The sequence below is a fragment of the Lepisosteus oculatus genome, chromosome 15 (genome assembly GCF_040954835.1).
Source record: "Lepisosteus oculatus isolate fLepOcu1 chromosome 15, fLepOcu1.hap2, whole genome shotgun sequence".
NCBI lineage: Eukaryota > Metazoa > Chordata > Actinopteri > Semionotiformes > Lepisosteidae > Lepisosteus > Lepisosteus oculatus.
This window is the reverse complement of record NC_090710.1, coordinates 14,211,934-14,234,878: the sequence shown is the minus strand read 5'-3', so window position 1 is coordinate 14,234,878 and position 22,945 is coordinate 14,211,934. Positions and strand designations below refer to the sequence as shown.

At 34.5% G+C, this 22,945-nt stretch overlaps 1 protein-coding gene across 5 annotated transcripts in view; it reads right to left on the bottom strand.

The window, feature by feature from the left end:
* LOC102697182 (protein diaphanous homolog 3) overlaps positions 1-22,945 on the bottom strand; it is a 461,123-nt gene that overhangs the window by 375,359 nt on the left and 62,819 nt on the right. For all 5 annotated transcript variants that reach the window (XM_069178992.1, XM_069178995.1, XM_069178996.1 and 2 more), the window contains one exon: positions 2,432-2,536. In XM_069178992.1, the coding sequence (XP_069035093.1) occupies positions 2,432-2,536 (105 nt within the window). The remainder of the gene's footprint in view (positions 1-2,431; positions 2,537-22,945) is intronic.

Here is a 22,945-nt window from a genome sequence, read left to right as displayed (position 1 = left end):
GCTCGAGAATTCAATTATCTCAACCAGTTGATATCAATTTAATTCCTATGAGTGATGTACTTGTTTTGAGTATCTAGTGTAGAAGTTGTAACCAAGTTCATTTACGAAACGGTCTAAATGAATGATATACTGAATGTATGTTCTCTTGGTATGTGCAACTCTTCGTGACTGAATATATACCTTTTGTATTCTGCTAACCCTCAAGATAAGGTCTGTTATGTTTATATGCACATTTTATGTATTAATATATGTATTCTCGTGTATTAGTACCTGTGTGTGTGCGTTGTTTGAGTTATCCCGCAAGGTTGGATTCTAATACCATCAGCAGAATCATTTTGTGCTACAATTAAGAATTGTCCCAGTAAATACACAACCCCTATATTACTGGTGCCTCATGAGAGGATACTACACTCCCGTGTAACCAAGCTAACAAAATATTTTCACAAACATATTTAGTGCAGGGAAAAATATAATGAAATGATTTTCTTTTTCTATACAGTACATACATACCAACAAATACATTTTTTACTTACTAACCAATGTAACATTCTTAAAAATAAACAGCTCTTAAAAACAGCCTGTATCAATGTTTTGCATGAGGGGTAAGGCTGAGGCTTGGTAAAATATATTCATACACAAATGCAGAATAACAACTTAGAAAAGTTAGTTATTATTTTATCTAAAATAAATTCAATACTGCTGCTAAAAAGGAAAGAGCAACGTAAAACGACTGATAATTTTGGGGAATGGGGATTGTGCAGAAAAAATGTTGCGTTCAAAAGGCACACAGCATAATACATTCAAATACTGAATATTAATACATTATGTAACCACAATTAAAGAGTTGCAGTACAGCCTTTCTAACTAGATCTCAAAAAATTAAACAGCAAAATTCAGCACACAGTGGGAACTAGAATATTCCGTCAGAAGAAGTTTTACTTTTAGCTTAGCATAAGAATGAAATTTGTTATTAGAAAACCCCACAAAAATAATCCTGATATCCCAGCACTATTAAACTATACAGTATGTTTCCAGCAAAAAATAATGTAAGAAGCATATTAACCAAAACAAAAAACAAATGGTTTGACATATTAGCTTAATAACAGATCAGCTATATATAAATGTGATGACAATTTCTGTATTTTTAGCTGTCAATCTTTTTAACCCAAGGTATACAATCCTGGTCCTAGTGGTTCAGTGCCTGCAGTTTTTTTTTCTTCAGAACACCAGGTTAAGAAATTGTTAAAATGAGTCCCTTTAAGCCAGAAATGAGTTGATTTAGGTTGGCAGACAGAGCTGGAATGAAAACTTGCAAAAACACTAGCTAGAAATATTAATCTCTCTTAATTTAGATAAGCAGGACATTTTAAAATATTTTTTTTTTTTTTGGAAAACAAAGGGATGAGACACTAACATAGGTTCAATGCCGAAGGACAAAGGTTCTGATGAATGATCAGCCATTAAGCAAACTGAAACCCAACAAGGACTGTGCTTCATTATTAACTATAACTAGCATCACAATATAGCATAAGTAAGTTTAACATTCTGCTGCTTCAGAAGGCTTCAACATATTAATCAGTTTCAGTATATCAAAATTGTTTCTAAGACAAAAACAAATGATAATTAAGTGTAGGAGGAGGCAATACAAAGTTACACTGCTTCCTGCTGACACCACTGTAAATCACGTATCCATACAGAACAATTATTTCTATGCCTGTCTGTTTGATTCTTATTTTATAGTGTCTTAGCTATATGCAAACCACTTTATGTAAAACTATCATAGGTGCCTTCAAGTCCAAGTTTACTAGAAACTGCTACAATGCACATCTCTTGTGAAGCCACCTATCAGTATGAAAAAAGCTCTGAAATTATTATATAAAACATACCATTAAAATGGTCAAATCATTTGAAAAAATCAAATATTAAGACTGGCTATAAACAAGGTAGATTACACAATCAAATGTATAATCAAGAATGTCTAAAGAGGGTCCACAGGGTTCTTTGTTACCACCATTCTTGAAAAATGTATACTTGACTGTATACTTCCATTATAACATCACAGGCATTTGGCTATGTGTCAATGTAAAACTAAAAAAAAGGATAAAACTGTGAAAAATTGAATATGCTTGATTGTCTCAAAATTCTCTGATAAAAAAAGTTGAGTCTAGAGGTTAAAAATCAGAATTTTTCTATCAGTTAACATCAGCACATTAGGATAAGAATGAGAAACATACTAGTTATCTCTTTGACGGAGATGACAAATAATTCAATCAAGGTTTGATTGTTTCAATCCTCTTTTTCCTGTATCTTCAACTGTCATTTTAACTTTAAGCTTAACAGCAGAAATGGTATGTATGATTTTTTCAAAAAAAACAATATTGAAACATGTCACATTTGAGCCAAAATGTACAAAATCCTTGCAAACACTTACAGTTTTGTTGGCTGTGCTCATGTACTGAATCACCATGTCTTTTTTAGTGTTGAGGTCCTTTTCTCTGAGGGGTGCTTTTTTGTCCTCATTCAAGTTCATGTCCTCCTAACAAAAGAAAAAACATAAAAAAGTGTCAGAAATATACATTTTTAACCTGCATCCAATGTTTTCATTTATTATAACATAAATTGTATATATTCTGCCATACAACAGTATAGTTCAGTATTTATTATACCATACAGAATAAAATATTTGTATATATAATTGGTATCACTTTATATAATTGGTACTCATCTCAATACACTTTTCTTTAAAGTATAAACTGCATATTTATGCATCAGAAAGTCAGTGTACATATGTATGTAATCAAATAAGATGCATATCTAACATTTCATGCCAGGATATTAAATTTATATAATTTACTGAAGAGGGAAAAAATAACTTACAAAACAGAATCTTACTAAAACTTCTGTTCAAGCAAAAATGATTACTGATATAAAATTTACATATACCTTCAATGGACAAAAATGGTATTTGGAAATGAAAGCAAACAAAAATCATGTATAATTTTGGATTTATATGATCAAATATAGTTTTGAATTAAAGTAATATATCAGGTACAAGAGTGGAAATGTAACATTTTCCAGATCCAAACATTAAAATACATATAGATTTCCACAAATCTCAGACACATGGTCAATGAAACCTATATAGTGATAAAAATACTAGACTTAATCAGTTCATGAAAATGTTCAAAAATCACAAAGTCAACACCAAATGGATATTAGAATATGGATATCAGAATCAGTAGTACAAAACTAGAGAACTACAGGTGGAAACTACCGGAAAATGTGGTGAACAAGAGGCACTTCTTTCACCAAGATGTTGCTGAAGTCTAGAACAAGCTACCTGCCATGTTGTTGAAGCTGATCCCTAGGAATCCTTCAGGAAATGGTTGGATTCATGTTTTAGAAACAAAACAGTGCGATGCAGCTACAGATGCAGCCATTCAAAGTGTGCAGTACAGACACGTACCGCAGGTAAGATGACACGGGGTACCGCGGTGCGTGATTGGTTGACCGACAGGGGCACTCGTGATCCATTGGTCTGTCGTAGAAAGACTTACTGTAAACGTCTTTACTGTGCCCGTTGTAGATATTGAATTTTACCACTGAAGGGAAATCTTAGTAGCTGAGCATAAAAAGAATAGGAGCATACTGAAACAGGTGTGAAGGCCATAAACGATATTAATTTTGGAACGTAAACATACAGTATATAGCTGGTCTTGGTACTTTAAAGAAAAAAATACACACCAGTATTCCATTTCTCCCTAAACATTGTAAGCTTCGAAGTCTTTAATTAACGTGATACCGGAGTCAACAAGCATACTTTTAGAATTTGATTAAAAGGGAATATAATATGGAATCGCGTATCTCAAGAATTTAATAACGGTATGATTATATCCGTGTTCTGCGGCAGGGCTGTGTAGGGCTGTTTCGCCTGCCTGTTCATGCGAGCTGTCTTGTAGCCTACTGGTCTAGGTGCGTGACTACCAACTGGCAGGTTGTGTGTTCGAATCCAGCTGGTGCTGGACCTTTCAGTTTTATTTATTTATTTTTTAATCGCGTAACATAAACATATTACCGTATGCAAACTGTACTGTATACAATATGTATATGTATATTTAATGTCTTAACTGTGCCCGTTTAAGTATTGAATATTCATATCTAAGTTTACCACTGAAGGGAAATCTTAACATAAACATACAGTATATGGCTGGTCTCGGTACTTTAAAGAAAAAAATACACACTAGTATTCCATTTCTCCCTAAACATTGTAAGCTTCGAATGAAACCACTAAATAAAGACATAAATATAGAAATCTTAAGATTTGTTTTATTTAATGTTGGTAGCAGGATGAACTGTCAGAGTGTATATTTTGTCGCAAAGTTGCTGCAAGATGTTAACAGTGAAAAAGGTATTTAGAAATGAGTTATTTCAAGATGAAAAAGAAAACATACACGAAACATGGTTTCATTACGACCAGAATCGGTCTTGAGATATTTTTAACTTGATTTACAGTATTTGAGAGGTATGTCTTAACACCGATACAATTACACAGGTTCTGTTTCCATATTGCGTTATTGGTTAGTTATTATCAAATCCAGTGGCGCTGTGTTTTAGTTTTAGTCCCATGTCACATGGTCTGTGACTGAAACCTGTAAAACCGCTTTAATTCGTCACAGCCAGCACTCTTCAGGTGTGAGGGTCTTCTGCTCAGAATGAAACGCTAAAATGTTTGTGTATATTCTAATGGTAGTGCGGGCAGGGTGTGTGGGAACAGGTTTGGTTGAAATTGCATTGGAGATCTATGTTCTTCACACCTGAAACATTTTCTCTGAAAGCATTTTCTTCGCAGTTTAACCGATCTTGTTACAGCATGTTACAGTTTACTATTATTAACCATATTAATTTTAAGTGCTTAATGTAAAATCTTGTAAAAATATATTTTCATATTTTCATTGTTCAAATATACATTAAGTCTGACTATCATATAATAAGTTAAATACAAAACTAAAGAAAAAATAGGGTTAAATATAATTCAAAATATTTTGCTAACAATGTTAACTGTTTATAAATAATAAAATGTATTAACTAAGGAGTAGGATGGCACAGTTGTTAGTATGCAAAGGAACAAGTAATAGGTTTATTAGTATGTTTGTTAGTATGTTTTTTGTTTTGTTTCTTTTTCATAAATACAACAGTAGTACCTGATGTCTCAGTGGCTTTCAAAATTAAATTATGCATGCAAACCTGTGAACTAGAAAGATAACTAAGATATCCATCCATTATATTCCATAATATCCATGAAATATATGGCGCTGAAATACAGTATGTGTGACACATAAAAGACACCAAGGGATTGGGTGAGCTCACATCACAAAAAAAAAAACTGCGAACCTGCACTACAGTGACCATAGTACAGTATGGAGACCAAGGCGTTTTACGGGAAGAGACGGGGTGCTTCTGCCGCCCCAGCTTCCAAAGAGCGAAGGGTAAGCAAATACAGCAGACTTCATCTGAAATACACGATTACAGCGCATATTACAAGGTATTATTGCCGTTTTGAATTTTAAATTCAATTATAATTATTTCTTCGTAGCCTGTTCTTCAAGAAAACACCGCACGGGCGAAACGATCTACCACCAGGACAGTAAAAAAGAAAGCGGTAAGCGGTAAGCGGAAAAAAAAGAAAAGTTTATTTTGACTTCTGTTCCGCGACTGATGAATACTACTGTGTGACTTTATTTCTTACATGAATTATGTTATTTTGCTACAGGCCGTGGGTCTCTGCTCTCGGCCACTGGCCAGGGTGCCAACCTGTAGAAGCAGCACCTGTATGGAGACATTTCGGCAGCAGCGGGAGCATTACGATGCATTACTGGGGAGGATTGGGAGGCTAGAGTTCCAGCAGTCAAACAGTTGAGCAGCTGTCTCCCGAAAAGTGCCTCTCCCCGCCGTGCAGGCTGCAATGCCTGGCGGAAGCTCTGCCCCCCCCAGAGCACACACCGCCTCAGGACACTCCATCCCGGCCTCTCAGTTCACCACCGCGCAGGAATCTGTTGATGCCGTCCCCGCCGGCTATCTCCCCCCAGGAAGCACAGCGGAATTCACAGATGCCAGTGGGACGAATAATTCTCCCAGATGTCCAACTGCTACCCATCACCCAGGAGATGGAAGGGGGGTTGTACTTGCAGTGCATCAGCATAGACGGGAAAGCAAGAGCCAACCGCTACGCCGCCCTCGTGTTTCGAAATCTTGTGACTTTTGAAATTTACTGGGGGTGGACCACGTCTGTAAATTTCGATGGGTCCAGAGGCAAAAGTGCCTTGCCTTGCAATCTCCGGGAAACCATTAGTACGATGGTGAATCGGAGATCCTCAACCCTTGCTGTGTACGACTGGAAAAGAATTCGTGATCGGATCAACGAAATGCTTCGTAGGAGGAGGCGGTCTTTTCCTCTTGTCTAACAGTCTGTCCACAAACAAAACATTCCTGTTAGACAAGAGGAATTGAAAAAAAACAATTTTGTCAATGAAAACCGGTGTGTGTGTCTCTCCCTGCTGGATGTCCCTCTCACAAACTGCTGAATCAATAAAATTATTTTATTGAAAACGAGTTTGCGATTGTCTGGTCTTTAAATTCTTGAGATTCGTGATTCCATATTATATTCCCTTTTAATCAAATTCTAAAAGTATGCTTGTTGACTCCGGTATCGCGTTAGTTAAAGACTTCGATGCTTAAAATGTTTAGGGAGAAATGGAATACTGGTGTGTATGTTTTCTTTAAAGTACCGAGACCAGCCATATACTGTATGTTTAAGTTCCAAAATTAATATCGTTTATGGGCTTCACACGCGTTGCAGTGTGCTCAGGCACTAAGTAAAAGGAGATGCTTCGTATTGCTTGACTAATTTTAAAAACTAAGTTATAAATGCAGACGCTCCCTCGGTGCGCTGCTTTGGTGCGTCGGCTCCTACACAGTGCCTGTCTGCCGTAAGCGTTACAATATACATACCCAACACTGCTTGTACCCATCTGTCATGCAAATAAAACACCTTGAATTGAATTGAATTGAGGGGAAAAGGGGGGAATACTAAAGCCAATACTAGCTCAATGGGCTTTGACGTGCTAATGCGTTGGTTTAACAGTCCGGGTGTGGCAAGCTTCCAATGTCAACTCGACTCGATTGGAAGACAATGAACGTATTTTAGCCCTAAATGAATTAATAGCAAACATGGTTTACATAAAATACATTTTTCCAAGAAAGTTTATAATAATACGATCTATAGTTGAAATCTGAGCCTACTTTAAAAATAAAGGAAAAGCATTTTCAGAGAGCAATCACGCTGTGTTTATGTAGAAAAAGCGATTAGGTTTATGAGCAATCTAATTACCTATTCGCTTAAAATGCTATATAAAATAAAGTTTATTTAGAGATGAATGATCAGTGTCGCAGTTTAAATAATGTTTAGTCAGGAAACTAACACAGCGCCACCGGATTTAATAACGCAATAAAAACGCTATAAAATAATGTGACACAGTACAGCACAGTACAATAATACTGACCATGACTTTAGAAGCATAAATTACCTTACACTCAATTTAAACACAAGCTGTCTTTCTGTATGAACCTCTAAGCTGGTTCATACAGAAAATGTAGAAATGCATTAGCCTGATTATGATTAAAAAACACATAATTAAACACGCGTTTGCGATTTAAATCAGAACACGATTTAAATCAATATAAATGTTTATATTGTAACGCATACTGTCCAGCCTCCATTTCTCTATAAAAATTTACTGTTGCACACACACACACACAATAGAAGCAGGAACCGCTGTCAGAAGGGGAGATATGTTCAAAATATCACAAATATCGATCATGTTGCGATATTTTGAAATATAAAAGTCAATTGATTGTCCATAATATCGTTTACCTATTTTTTCGAAGAAATGTTTGTTAAAATAAAAGTCCAGCACACGCTGGATTCGAACACACAACCTGCCAGTTGGTAGTCACGCACCTAGACCAGTAGGCTACAAGACAGCTCGCATGAACAGGCAGGCGAAACAGCCCTACACAGCCCTGTCGCAGTACACGGATATAATCATACAGTTATTAAATTCTTGAGATACGCGATTCCATATTATATTCCCTTTTAATCAAATTCTAAAAGTATGCTTGTTGACTCCGGTATCACATTAGTTAAAGACTTCGAAGCTTACAATGTTTAGGGAGAAATGGAATACCGGTGTGTATTTTTCCTTGTGATATTTTAAGCTCTAGTTGAATGATAGGTGTCGCATTTTAAATCATTTTCGTAGCTAGAAATTATGAAACGCCCTGTTAAAAGCAAGGAAGTTTTTATGCCCGTTGAAGTAAAACAAAATGCCTGACAAAGTATGGCTTGGACAGATTCCAAGTGCTTGTACAAATGTGCTAAAGAAATTATACTTTGAGTATACAGCTTGTCCAAAGTCATCCATTATTAATACTATTAGTAATATCTTCAGTAAAGGCTTTGATGCATAAATATTTCTGATAAAGGTAGGTTGTGTACATTTGTCCAACTGAGCAATCTTGCTTTCATAAAATATACCAACATTTTAATGACTGATGATTAACATGCTGTAATACACAGTTCAAAATTAAAGGCTCAAATGCTGTACATGAGAGGTTAAGCTCCCCCTGGCGGTTTTACAAGGCGACGCCGGATAGTTAGTCATGTGACACACGTGAACTGCGTGATTCCGCGTGATACCGCGACACGCCCACCGGGGTATGCCGCGAAATACCTCACCCATTTTGAATGGCTGCATCTGTACAGTCAATATGCTTGTTAAGTATGTTTCATAGTACTTCTCTGATACTAAGTCACTTTAGTCAATATATGAACTCATTTGGTGAAATTTGTGTCCTTCATTTCAATTCTGTTTTAAAGTGAAAACATTAACACTGCTGAATGACTTTAGATGGTTCTAAACATTAAAAAGAGCAAAACAAATCAGAAATTAATAACTCTTTCTTGGTGTGAATCTTAAACCCACTGATATTACACCACACTCTTAGAAATTGTGTTTAGGTAGATTGAGATATACAGGCAAAGTAGCCAAAAGGGAATTTTAACAGACTGGGATAAAACATGTGACATTACTGCATTCCCCTGATAAAGTGGTGATATTACCAGAGCAATGTTTCCTTATTTGAGAAGCCCATAGGATAAATGAAATTTGGGACTTCCACAGGCAATATGCCTCCACTGTAGCAAGGGATGACTGCTATATTAAGTATAATCACCACTTAAAATGTTTCAAAGAATGTACTGTAAATTAATAAATGTTATTGGCTGGCATAGATTACTCGCTTTCACTCCATGAAGTCAACTACCCAGAGATATTTGGTGTATATTACTAAATCCACAGATACTCTAAAACAAGATAAATTAACCTATTAGTTCGCTGAGCTAGGAAATTGGTTTATATGAAAATCATTAAAATCTGTGTCCCACCAAGATATGAAACCAGGTCTTTCACACAGAATAAGATTAATATGTTTCAAGTAACATTACCCTGTGTTGTGAAGTGTAGTTAACAGTTTATTATTTATGCTTTCCACTGCCATGCAACTGAGAACTGAATAACTCTTTTGAAGCTTACGGTCATTAAGAGTAAAAGCCACCTGAAAGGGGGCCAAGGATAATATTAGATTCTCATGGGTATTCTTTGTGCAAGATAACCGAATCCTGATGAAAAAAACATTTGAAAGAAACCTTATTTTACCCAAGTTCTGCATCAGCTACAGTATATAACAAGTAAATTGTTTCAAGACTAACAGTAGACATAACATCTATGTGCAAAGAGAATACATTAACTATATACAATAGCCAATTTCTCCAAATGCAAACTACAAACAAAAAGGCTTAATGTGTCAACGAACAAGAAAACCAGAGAAAAATAGTTACAAACTGGAAATTTGTGAAAGTACACACACACTAATCAAATCCAAGCTCAAGGTGGTTATACTTGCAATAACAACCAAAAACAGCATCTCCGCAAGAACCTATCTGTTTCCTGTAAATATCAGTTCTGTTTTGGAGGTATGCTTCTAGAAAGTTGCTGCATTAGACACAAATCAGTACTGTAATAGAAACATGCAAATCAGAATGGCAATTTTGTTTTAAATGGTTCTGCGATTACAGTATGTGTAGAGTATAAAAAGGGCTGTGACATTATTTTATCATTTGTGAACAAGTTTCTATAAAGTTCAAAACTCACATTAAGTACTTAAGTACATTAGCTACAGTGGATATAAAAAGTCTACACACTCTTATTGAAATTGCAGGTTTTTGTGATGTAAAGCCAGAAATCAAGATAAACCATGTCAGACATTTTTCCCATCTTAAATGTAACCTTGCAACCAACACAATTAGAGAGAAAAACAAATAGATAATTAGGAAAAATAACTGAAATTAAAAAACCTACAACACCCTGGTTGCGTAAGACAGAACTTTGATAAATCGACAGAACTTGGATAAGTTGACCTGTTACATTTCATAGTGTAAGTCTGAAAGACTTAGACTATGAAAACAGATTTATTTATTGTTACATGTGGTCAACAAGGCATGTGGGGATCACCTAAAATCTTTTGGAGGCCAGTGGCAGGCACATGGATGCAATATGACAGACCCATATAATTGCAAAAACTTTATATAATTGATCAATAACAGTCCAGTTAAATCTGTCAGTTATACATTTTCATAATCATACAGTATATGATTCACTGCACATCAGGATAATTTTCCTGAACAATTATTTCAGCAATTAAGTAGATATTAAAATTATGTTCAACAAATAACCTCTAATCAAATTTAGCAAAGAACAAAGGAAGAACTATACTTTGCTTCGAGATCAGCAGTCCAATGTAATTACTCTTGATCTCAAAGATATGAGAAATACTAATTACGAACACCATCACATTCTTCTAATTTCATCCACTATGATCCCCAGGAACAGATAACTATCCTTGCCTACTAAAATATGATGTTAAGAAACTGTGGTGAAGACGTTTTGGACCTTTGCAAAAGTCTCCAGCTGAGAGGAGCTATTTAGTCTAACTTTAAATTACACTTTCAACAGTTAATTATTGGTTTAAGGAAATGGTCTTTGGAAAAGGCACATATTATGCAAATATGGTCCTTGTTTTGCAACTGCTCTGTTATATACAATACATCAAATTAATGTGTGTACAGTATGTTTCCGTTTTTATAAGCATAATTGCAACATTTCAACTAACAATGTAGTGGTCAGTGTAATTTTAACAGCAAACTCTTGCTAATGAAACAGCACCTCTAAACACATATTTTTCAGTAGTATAAATCCATATGCAAACACATAAAGCATAGTGATTTAACGTAACTTTGCTTCTTATTTTACACTGATCTGCAATTTTTGATTTAATTTCAAATTAAATCATTTCTGCTGTGCGAGCAGCTGCAGCTTAGACAAGGTTATATAAAGAAGCCACAATTTCAATATGTCCACCCCTGCCAGCAATGACCACTTTTCATCATTTCGCCTGTGACCTAATCACGGTTTAAATTCTAATCTTTGCAGAATGAATGGCATTCTATGCCTCAGTGAGCATCTGTTATAGCTCTGTTCAGGTTTGGGGATGCCTACAAAGAGCATGAACCTGACAAAAAATTTCAGAAAGATGCTAGATAGGTTTTTAAATTATTTACATACTGTAAAACAATTTAAAAAAATCATGTATGGAAAATTATAATTATTCCACTCTAAGCACCCAAAAAGAAGTTCAAACTTTAATTTAAAACATTGTAAATAAAAACACTAGTCAATATTTGCTCTTATCTCCTTTGGGCACCTATTCTAAGCATCCCCACTTGTGAAAATTTGAATGATCTACTTAACACTCAGACATAAGATACCCGGCATTGGTTTCAAGAAGCCTTTTGTGGCCCATTACACTGATTTATCTGAAAAAAGGAAGTGGGCCTACTGAAACTGATTCCTGGATCAGTGTTGGCTAGCCCATTTAAATGTAGCTCATAGTTCTCTGGAAGTCACTGAACACGTCAACAAACACAGGCAGACAACTCAAAACGCCTTTGTACTGATCTAATAATATCTAAGGATTTTGTGCAGTTCACTGAGAACTCTTCATCAAAAGTTCAATAATGTCTTTAACAAGTCAATCTCTCGAAGTTGAAAAATCAAGTTAAGCAGAATCTTCCTGCAGAAATCCTGCAGAACTAGTTACTACTACTAACCTTGTCCTGTTTTCACACCTTATAGAGTAGATCTCTACAAATCAATAGAAAATCTCTGAATTTTAAGATCTCAGGTGACTTTAACTGCATATGGTGTACACAAAGTTATTAATGACATTATAAAATGCATAACCTAATTCTTTTCATTTATCAATAAACAGGTATACTCAATCATTTGATGAAATGCTTATAATCTTATCATAACTTGTCAGGTGTATAAAACACCAGGTCTTATAAACTTGGTTATAATTTTGATGTTTTTTAAAACATTTTCATGATATTCTTAAGACTACACAGTGCTTAAATCTAAGGACAAATGATAAAAAGCTAAGGTCCCTAAAGTCTCTGTAAATTGTGGCAATGAAGGAACGACAGTGTTAAAACATACTGCTTAAAATTTCCAGTAGCATTAAGTTACTAATTCTTTGGTTGATCTAAAGGCAGCAATTATCTTTGTTAGAAGTACCAACTCCAAACTCAAGACACATACAGTTAACAGAAGTACTAATTACAATGTTTTATCAAGTCATTTTATATTTTTCAGCTTTAAGATAAAGTACCTGCCTTGTTAACATCAGGTTTATTAGAGCAATATTAAATAAGAACATATAAGAAGCACATTATTACTTGGAAATAAAGTTTAATTTACTCCGCATTCACCTGATTCTCTAAACAACTGCTACCATCAGGTCTGACTGCTTTTAATGCTCTTCAGAAAAACATGTATATTATTCTTAACACCATAATTAAGACATCTCAACATGTAATTGACATTTACCATACAGTAAGTCAAATCAGCTATAAAATTCATAAAATGTATTATGACAATTTAAAGACAAAAAACTTAGGGGGAACACAGTAGAATCAAATAACCAAAAGTAAAGCTAAAATGACAGGTTGCTCCCAAAGTCAAACAGTAGCAATGAAAATAATGTTGGTTCCCGTGGTGGTTTTGTATGTGACCTGCTTCAAAGTGCTTATTTAGACTATTACTGGTTGAGTCATTCCAAACTTCAAAAATCAGTCCAATCACCAAGAGCTAAGTTTTTTTTTGTTTGTTTCTGTTTTTGCCACAGGGACAAAGAAACAAAGATAAACGTTTGCAGGTTATCATGTTTAAGGTAACATGAAAGCCCGTAACCAACTGGAAAAAAAAAGGATCTGAGATACGGAACTACTTGGTATCTTTTTGACATTTTTACAACAAAAACCATGAAATTCCTGATACACTATAAACAAAACAGATTCCCTGCAAGTTTTTAAATGTTTTCTAGTGAAATGTTACAGTGTTTCTACCAGCCTACTGCTTAGTGCCGTTTGCAACAAAAAAATTATCCATGAAATTCTTCAACATGTGTCCGTTTTCCCTAGCTACTTTGCCACTGTCTCAAAACAATTAAGCAGTAAATGGCACATCCTTAATTAACTCCCTTCTAATTAGTAACTTATGCTCATTGTTTAAAATTACTGAACTTGTTTACATTAACCATTGCAACAAGTTTACTGACCATGGAAATTGATCTTAAATTCCCTACTGTTTGCTAACATTTTATTTCATTTCATTTGCTAACATTTTGTCACATACGAAGAAGGCTCTGCAGCCAAAAATTTGTTTCTTTTCTTCTCTTTTCAGCATGGAATAAACCTTTACTTGTTCCTTAGCATTTTATTTCATTGCTGTATGATTTTTTATTTCATTTTTTAAATAAACCACAACCGAGACATTTTTTGTGCTTTGCAATATATTTGGCCAGTTGCATGCCTGCCATACATTCAGTTGCTACTAGCAACAGCAATTTACGGATTTAGTAAAGTAATTTTCAGTGGTAGTGCTGGCTAAAACAATTGTATAAGAGATGCTATCAAACTCAGTTCTCTAGGGTGTAATATTCTTTAGTGCTATAGTTGGTCTAGTTGATAGGTATGGGCTGCAGATGACTTGTGGCCACTTAAGTCACATGATAAATAGTCTTCCCCAACATAGCCAATGTAAACAGTAAAAAATACAAATTAGTTTTACATCTAAGTATGTGAACACAAAATCTTAGTATGAAAATTTACTTCTCAATACCTTTAGTTGCATTAGAATTGCTAATAAACAGAAGAGACTTTGTCAGAACTGCCAACTTCAAACATCAAGATATACACAGTAAACAGATAAATTGAATGTAATGTTTTCTTTGTAACTTTACAGCTTTTAAATAAAGCACTTGTTCACAAATTACATCTTAGAGTAACATTAAATAACATTACACACTCACAATCTTACTTGAAACACAACATGAATATGAATATACAGTAGATTAATACAGCAATAAATTGAATTTGCCTTCTAACAGAAACTACAAATGTGAAAAATGTTTTTACATTGTACAAAATTAAAGTCACAAACAGACCATTTTTCACATTTTATTTGAAACATTAAATTGCTGCAAAATACCTTATCCATCTTTCAGTTCAGTGAGAAATCATGAGACCTGCAACACTGGTGTAAATGTAGTATGCTTTTTTGTTTTATAGATTACTACGGGATCATCTGTATGGCAATAACCTTCTAGGGCAGTGGTTCTCAAACTGTGGTACGCGTACCTGCAGTGGTACGCCAAATGACCCTGGAACTGTGTTGTGTGCGCTGAAAAAAAGCGGGACGAGTTTTCATATTTTGTATTTTTATACGTGTTGAATATGCAGCCGACGTACTACGATACAGTGCGCGCTAATACTTCAGTGGACACAAGAGATACTCTGTAATTCTATACCACTCTATAGGAATGCGTGCTACGGACGCAAGTGACCAATTGTATTTAAAAAAAGCTACTGTATCTCCAGCAAATAGGGAGAAAGGAGAATGTGCCTGATTTGGGAACAATGCCAACGTTGTAAACAGGAATGCATAGAAATGTGTGCTACGAATGCTGGTAATCTTGTGAAAACAGGAAAGCGTGAAAAATAACAGAAAAATATTTAAGAACCGTTCTAAGTTAATTTGAGAAAAATACACCGAGTGTTTCTGTGTTTCTCTCCCATGCGCATGAAATAAATACTTAAACACTGAAATAAAAACGGACACGTGGAAAAATGCAAGCTTGCGGATTGCTAAAGCAGGTAAGCCCCACACTATTATGTGTGGAGAAAAAGCTGCTGAACAGCTCGACCTGCTGCCCCCCCTGAAAGACACAGTCATTCACAGAATTATTGAAATGAAGGATTATATCAAAAGTACGCTGACAGAGCGCGTTAAGATGAGAAGATGTTTTTCACTGCAATTAGATGAGTCTGTAGTCGATTTGGCCAATTTGCTCGTTTACGTTCGATACGAGTTTGAGGGTACGTCCCGTGAGGACTTTCTGTTCTGTAAGCCGCTACCAACAGGAACTACAGGAGAGCACGTATTTCAGCTTCTGAATGAATTTATCGAAGAGAATGGCATTGACTGGATAAAATGTCGGAGTTTGTACAGACGGTGCTAGAGCAATGACAAGCCGACACAGCGGTGTAGTTGCACGAATTGGAGAGGTTGCTCCAGAAATTAATGGTTTCATTGCAACATCCACCGCGAGACCTTTGCCGTCAAGAAAATGCCCGACGATTTAAAATCTGTGAAGACTCTGTTGTGAATTGTATCAAGGCTCACCCCTCTCACTGAAATTGTGCTTTTTTATTTTTATTTGTTGTTGGTTTTTTTTCTGTAAAACACTTTGAGAAGCCACATTTTAATATATCAAACAAAGTTTATTATAATATTTATTATATGTATTTGTGATTGTGTGTGCACATGCGCTCTTGAGAACTTCTGGGGTTCCTATGAGATGATGACTTGTATGTGGTACTTGGATGCTTTGGTTGGATTAGGGGTGGTACTTGGTCCAAAAAGTTTGAGAACCACTGTTCTAGGGCATAGCATTTGTGTATTTAGAAAAGGTAGGTATTGCTAAATTCATTTGATTGAATTCTTTGAATAAGCTACAGCAGTAATGGATACATAGAACAGATCATATGAAAAACAGATTTTCAGAAGACTTTTGATAGTTCCCCAGAAAAGATGCTCAAACTGCAGGCAAAGACAGTACTTGTTAATCTTCAAATATTTATGAAGATAAATATTTCCACAGACTCTTAAAATCTGATCACTTGTAGTTATACTTGTACTTATGTACTGAAATTTGCAAATGATTAGTAAATGTTTTAAAGCCGTCTTGGATGTTACAAAAGTAAAAACATTTTAAAAAAACTATAATCAGTTTAAACAGATATTGAAAACTAAAGAATGAGAAATCTGACGTCTCAGGGCCTCTTCTTACTGACACGGAAAGAGAAAGTAAAGAACCCCTAATAGCACTCTATAAAACTGACCAAACAGTAATTAAAGCAGCTGACTCTGCTCAAATGTCAATACACAACAAATGTGGAAGAGTGATGCAAAGCAGTGGTGATTAGTGTTCAATGCATGTCATGTCCTTGTAAGTAATGATTTAAAAAACCAATATGACCTGAAGCTTAATTTGAATTTTTAATCTTTCTGCAGAATTAATTGCCCTTAGTTCATAATGCTCTTTACATTTGAATTCATATGTACTGTAGTAAATTTAAAAGGACACACATAATTTTACACTATTTATTCTCAATGTCAAAGGCAGCATGTCTTAAAACTAAAAAAGGTTTGCAGATAATATGAACAGGCCATGTTCCAAAGGATGAGCTTTGTGTATCAAAAAAATCTGTATAATGCTATATATGTCTTAATATCTGTATATATTATATTCATGTTCTTTTGACTGTCACCTGTTTTTTCACTACCCTGCATTACGATTAAAACTGCCACAGACTGAAGTTCTATATCTTGAAAGATAAATTAGGTACTGATTATATAACAAGGTTGTAAACAAGGTAATCTGTATGCTTAACAATGAGTCAATGCTACATTATATGACTCAGTTTTGGATTGTTGCAAGTGTGTTCTCCTTTAATCCGAAGCTGATGCCATACCAGTGGCACTGTAAAGAGACAACATAATGGAGGGCAAAGAGCTACAATCTCTCAAGAATACCAAATTGAATCACTCTGGGAATCTTTCACAAAGGCTACCCAATTAATCATACCCAAACATATCCAGGAGCATTTGAGATGGTATAGGTATCAGGTCAGCTATAATGTCAACAACTATAGACCAGTACACTGCACAGATTAAACCAGATTTGATCTTCACAAAACCTGACAAAAGTAGGACAGAATCTGAATGCAGCAAAGGAAGAATTACAGTATACCGGAAAGAACAACATGTCTCATGATGTAGAGCTCACACACTGCTGTTAAATACATTATAATGTCATAAAGGCCACACATGAGAATAGGCCAATCAGCCTATGAAATCCTCTTCCATGGAAGAGTACAACTTTGTGCCGGACTAGTCAACCCAAACATCAAATACTTGTACATGTGTCAAGGAGTTTCACTGGAAATCTTCAACAGAAAGTACAACCTGTAGGACAATCAAAGAACTAGACCTGAAACTCTTGAACCTACCTGGGACAACGTATAGAGAAAGCTACTGTGGCACTATATTTAAGGAGGGAATTACAGATCCCCTAGAAGACTGATCTGTATCTGATATACAGGCCAAAATACTTAACAAAATGTCTAATGCTTAAGTAGAGCACACCTACACAATCAGTATGTTGATAAATAATACAGCACAAACCACCTGTTAGTTGTAAATTTCTGATGATAAACTTGATGAGTTTATGAAAAAGAAAAAAATTAGATGAATTGTATATGATGCCTTTTTCATTAACTGTTTGTCAGAAATTCCAGCAGTGTTTAAGTAGACTATTCAACTTTGTGCTCATTTAAATTTGAAAGTTTATTCCAAGATTTCATTAGGTGACACTATACATAAGTTCAGGTGCTCCTTGCAAACTTTACATGTAAAAAAGTATTAGAAAAGCTCATCCTTTTTATTGAGGCTATATGACTCATTTAGTCAAACAGGTAATGGAGTCTATCTGTATCTGTCTAATGGACATTTAATAAGCAATGCACAATCATGCAGCCAGTAATTAAACTGAACACTTCAGTCATAAAAATGACAGTTTACTGCTAAAAAAGGTATTTGTCCATGAATCACTAACATTCAAGAAGATTCATCTTCTGTGCAATTAAGAGCTATTTTGTGATATCACTTAATTTACCTTTTAATGCTTTTAATTTGTAAAAATTAGTACAAAGAGTACTGGTAAGAGTTTATAAACAGAATTATTAAAGATGGATATTCTAATCATTTTGAAACTGAAAACTGAAGAAAGCAGGTAAGCATTAGTGTATTTTTTAAAGCGACTCTCAATGTGAAAAATTAAGTGTTTTTTTTTAATGTGTGTCTATATAAAACATTGTTTACATACAGAGTGGCACCAGAGAGAATCGGAGAAAAAAAAAAACATACCCTACACAGCAATAAATGTTGTTCCATATTTCTAAGAACTCTTCCGCATCTCTTGACAAATAAGAAAAATAGATGTGCAGCCTGTTTCGTGAAGCCTAATAATGGAAAAGCAATCTATGCAAATTTCCCATCGATGATAATCCGATTCATCCTTTGCCTAGTCCTTTGGAAGGGGCTGATTATGAAGTCATTAGATAAATATTTACGCATTAAATCCTTCACAACAAAGATTTCAGCAGCCTGTAACAGTTTAGCAGATTATTAAATGAGTTTCTGCTTGCTTTTCTCCAATACATACCTTACAATCAAAATCAAAATCTTCAAATTATTTTTTCTTCATTCCACTTCAGAAGCTGTGTCAATCTAACATAAATTACCTGGAACTAACAATATGAAAGCACATCTATATTTGCTACAGCTTAATCTTCAATTATGCACAGTTAAAAGACATTCATTCAGTGTAAACTAACCATGTCATTGTAAATTTGTCAGCAATATACTAATAACTGCATGATGTGTACAAAAATGTTTGATGTGTGCAAGCTTTTTATGACACAACCTGACTTCAGAGACAAGATAATCTTACGTGACATTTTGCTGGAAAACACAGCTGATATATGCCTGATCCAAAGAAATATACAGACATATGGTATTTACTACAACTCTATAAACCGTACTTTAACAGCTGCAAATCAAAGAAAATCATTCCTTTCCATCTTTCAAGAAAAAAACTAAAATGCCCTAATATAAAAATAAATACTTCAAAGTATATTTTGAAATGGTCGGTTGAAATTATAGTGGATCATAAGAAAGGTTCTAAATAAGAGGGGGTCATTTGGCCCATCTAGTTCATTTGCTAGTAGCAAATTGATCCACAGATCTCATCCAGCCGTTTCTTTAAAGAAACCAGAGTATCAGTTCAATAAAACGGCTTGTTAGCTTGGCTGTTAATCTATATAAAACGTATTTCCTGTTCTGTTTTAAATCCACTTTCCCCTTGTTTCCACTTGTATCCTCCTGTTCTTGGCCCATTACTTATTCTCAGAAAGTTCACTAGATTGACTATTTCAACTGAATACTTGAATGGTCTCTGTCAACGGCTAAAAATACTCTTCTAGCCTGTTTTTAACCTTTATTTAAGCACAGAAATAGTCACTGGTCACTCTTTTCAAGGCTGATTCTAGAGCAAAAACATTTCAAATAATGTGTATTGCAATGTGATAACCATAGATAACAAAGTGTTATAAATTAAGTAGTATTACATTGTACATTTTTTAACTTATCCCTTGATTCATCCCAGTATTTTATGATCCTGAACTTAACTATATATATATATTTCCTATCCTAACTTTCCCAGTTTCTGAAAGATGTATATGGGTCATTGAAAGCTATGACATGACATTTTCATGCTCAGCATTTACCCCTGTCTTATATTTATACTTTATGTATTTTTCTACCTGCGCGTAACATTCTCTGTGTCGAGATTAAATGTCATCTGTAAGGTGATTGCCCAGTATTGACTTCTTTCACTCTACATTTCCTTTGCAGCTCCAACAGTGTTTGCTAATCTTCCTATTTTATTATTTTATTACCATCTGCAAATATGACTAGTTTATAAGCTAAATCATTTATATAGATTTGAGCAACAGTGGTCCTAATAACAAACATTCACTTCTTATTTGATCCCATTGTTTTCTATCCATTAAGCGGTTTCCAATCTAAATATATTACCATGATGCTTACCTGTAATTTAAAAATTAATATTTTATGTGAAACTTAATCAAAAGGTTTCACACTCTAAATAGTCCATATCATAGCTGTCTATACTTACTGTTTCTGATGACTCCAACAAGCTAGTGTTTAGCTAATAAGATAAAAACTGCTTCTTTAAAAGCAATGCTGACTCCCAAGAATCAGGCAAAATTCAAATGAAGAGATTAAATCTAGATCTCCATGCTAATAGTTCACACGACACAGAGATTCAATCCTTGCATTGACAGCTATTGTCAAGTACGTTATTTTAAATTCCTAAAAGTATTTATTGTGAATTACACACCAAAAAGATAAGGTGTTGAGGTAAGGTGTCTTGACCTTACTGGAAAGCACAAAAAATAAAGACATAAGGAAACAGAAGTAAAGATATTTAGTATTAAGCCTTCATGACTTTGTTTTGACTGATTTCAAACAAATTAATCCAATCTGATTACTTTGACACCAGCTAAAAAAAACTCAGACATGCAGAGACATCTCACCAATTGTTCTAAAGAAGTCTTTAAATGTCCAAACGTTATGGCCAATGAATGTTTCCCTTTAATTGGGAATTTTTAGCATTAACCATTTGCTATGAACCAAAAATTTGGGCAATCAGAGCAATGTTGTAACATGTCAACATCTGAATTTTAGTCAGAGCTACACTGATTTTTCAAAGCACTCAAACTCTAAAGTTATATTATGTTCATCACAAAAAAAAACAGTTCTGGTCAAATGAAAATAAGCCAGGCATGTCATATTTATCTTTAGGATAATGTAGAAGCTCAATTCTTTCAAACAATGGCTGGAATGTAGGTGTGCTTCTGTTGTTTAACTACAGTATGCTATAAAAGTACTGGGAAAGGAGTTCAAATTAGCCCGTTATATCTGTATGCTTTCTCTTTTAACAATAGGTATTTTTATGCCTAAATGTTTTACCGTTATACAATATTACTTTTTTTGTTCCATCCCCTACATTTTATGAGCATAAGTACTGGGACAAACGGCTTTAGAGGTGTTTCTTATTGTCAAGGGGTAACAACCAGTTAAAGTCATGGAAATATACAAATAAACATGTCGAGGTCTGAATGCTATGTTGACAGTATAGTGAGCTGTGGTTTGTGAAATTTAAATTAAGAAGTACAAGCACAAGAAAAGTTACATACTAGAAGGGGCCATTTCACCCATATAGCTTGTTAAGTTGTGAGTAGTTAATTAACCAAGAATTTTCTCCAGTTATTTGAAGGAAGCCAGGGTATCAGCATCAACAGCATGTTTGGATACAGGAGAATGGTGAAGAAAACCTAAATTCGGCACTCAAATGGAGGGGGGATGGGGGGGAACTTGTGGGAAAGAGAAATTAAATGAAGTGTCTGTAAAAGACAGAAATCACATTTGGCACTATCAGTGTGTAGCTGTCTAGAGAGAGACATCTTCTAGCTTTATTAGCTAGAAATTCAAAAATAGATTCATCCAGCTGTTTATTAAGCTCACACCACTGTTTTTCTTTACAGAAAGGGGGAAAAGCAAAAATAAGTTAATAGCTTAGGTTGGCTAGTAAAATAAAGCATTCAGTCCTTGTATTCAGTTTTTACTCATCTCAAAAATATAAGTGTCAATGTCTACATTGTCACCAAAGTTATTTAATTGAAAAAATACACAGCCTGCTGAAAATAGTAATTTAAGTGCTGTCATCACAGTTTTTTCACTCTGAAGAAAGATCAACAGTTAGCATCTTAAAATGGCTCCTATGAAATAAACCTTCACTGAAGCCTGCATTTGAGGCATACAAAAATGTTTTGTTTTCTAAAACAATGCCTTCAAAAAAGATTTATTTTTTTAAATTTGAACATGTAGGATTCTAGTTTAACATTACAATACTTTATTTGCTCAGCAAAATATCCATGAGCACTCCATAATTCGGGTTTTGATGTTGAACATTTCAAAAATTTTTTACTTCAAAACATACAATACGTAATCCTATTTCAGAATCACACCTGAAATACATATCTTGAAAGTAAATGAGGTATATAATCACTGATATTTACAGATAAATCTTTATAATAACTTAACTGAAAATTATGTTGAAACATGGTATTAAACCAAATGTTACACTGAATTGTCAAGAGATTAATATTGTTTATACGAGTTATCCATCTGAGTAGCCAAAACACAGAAAATCTCCGGGGCTGTGCAGGATTGTTTAATCAGAGCTATTTATGTCACATGAACATAGTTTCTACTCTAATTTTTTTGCTCAATTTATGATCTATGATTTGCATAAAGTAACAGATTCTGTAAGTGGGACAGCTCAAGCTGAACCAAAAGACACGTAATGCATTTTAATTGAGGACAAACACCCAGAAATGTCTTGGCAACCTGCATCCATTCAAGCATGAATAATAAAATTAGAATTTTATTACTATGAGGAGTTGTCATTTCCTTACTCATTAGAGAATTAAAAACACATCCAT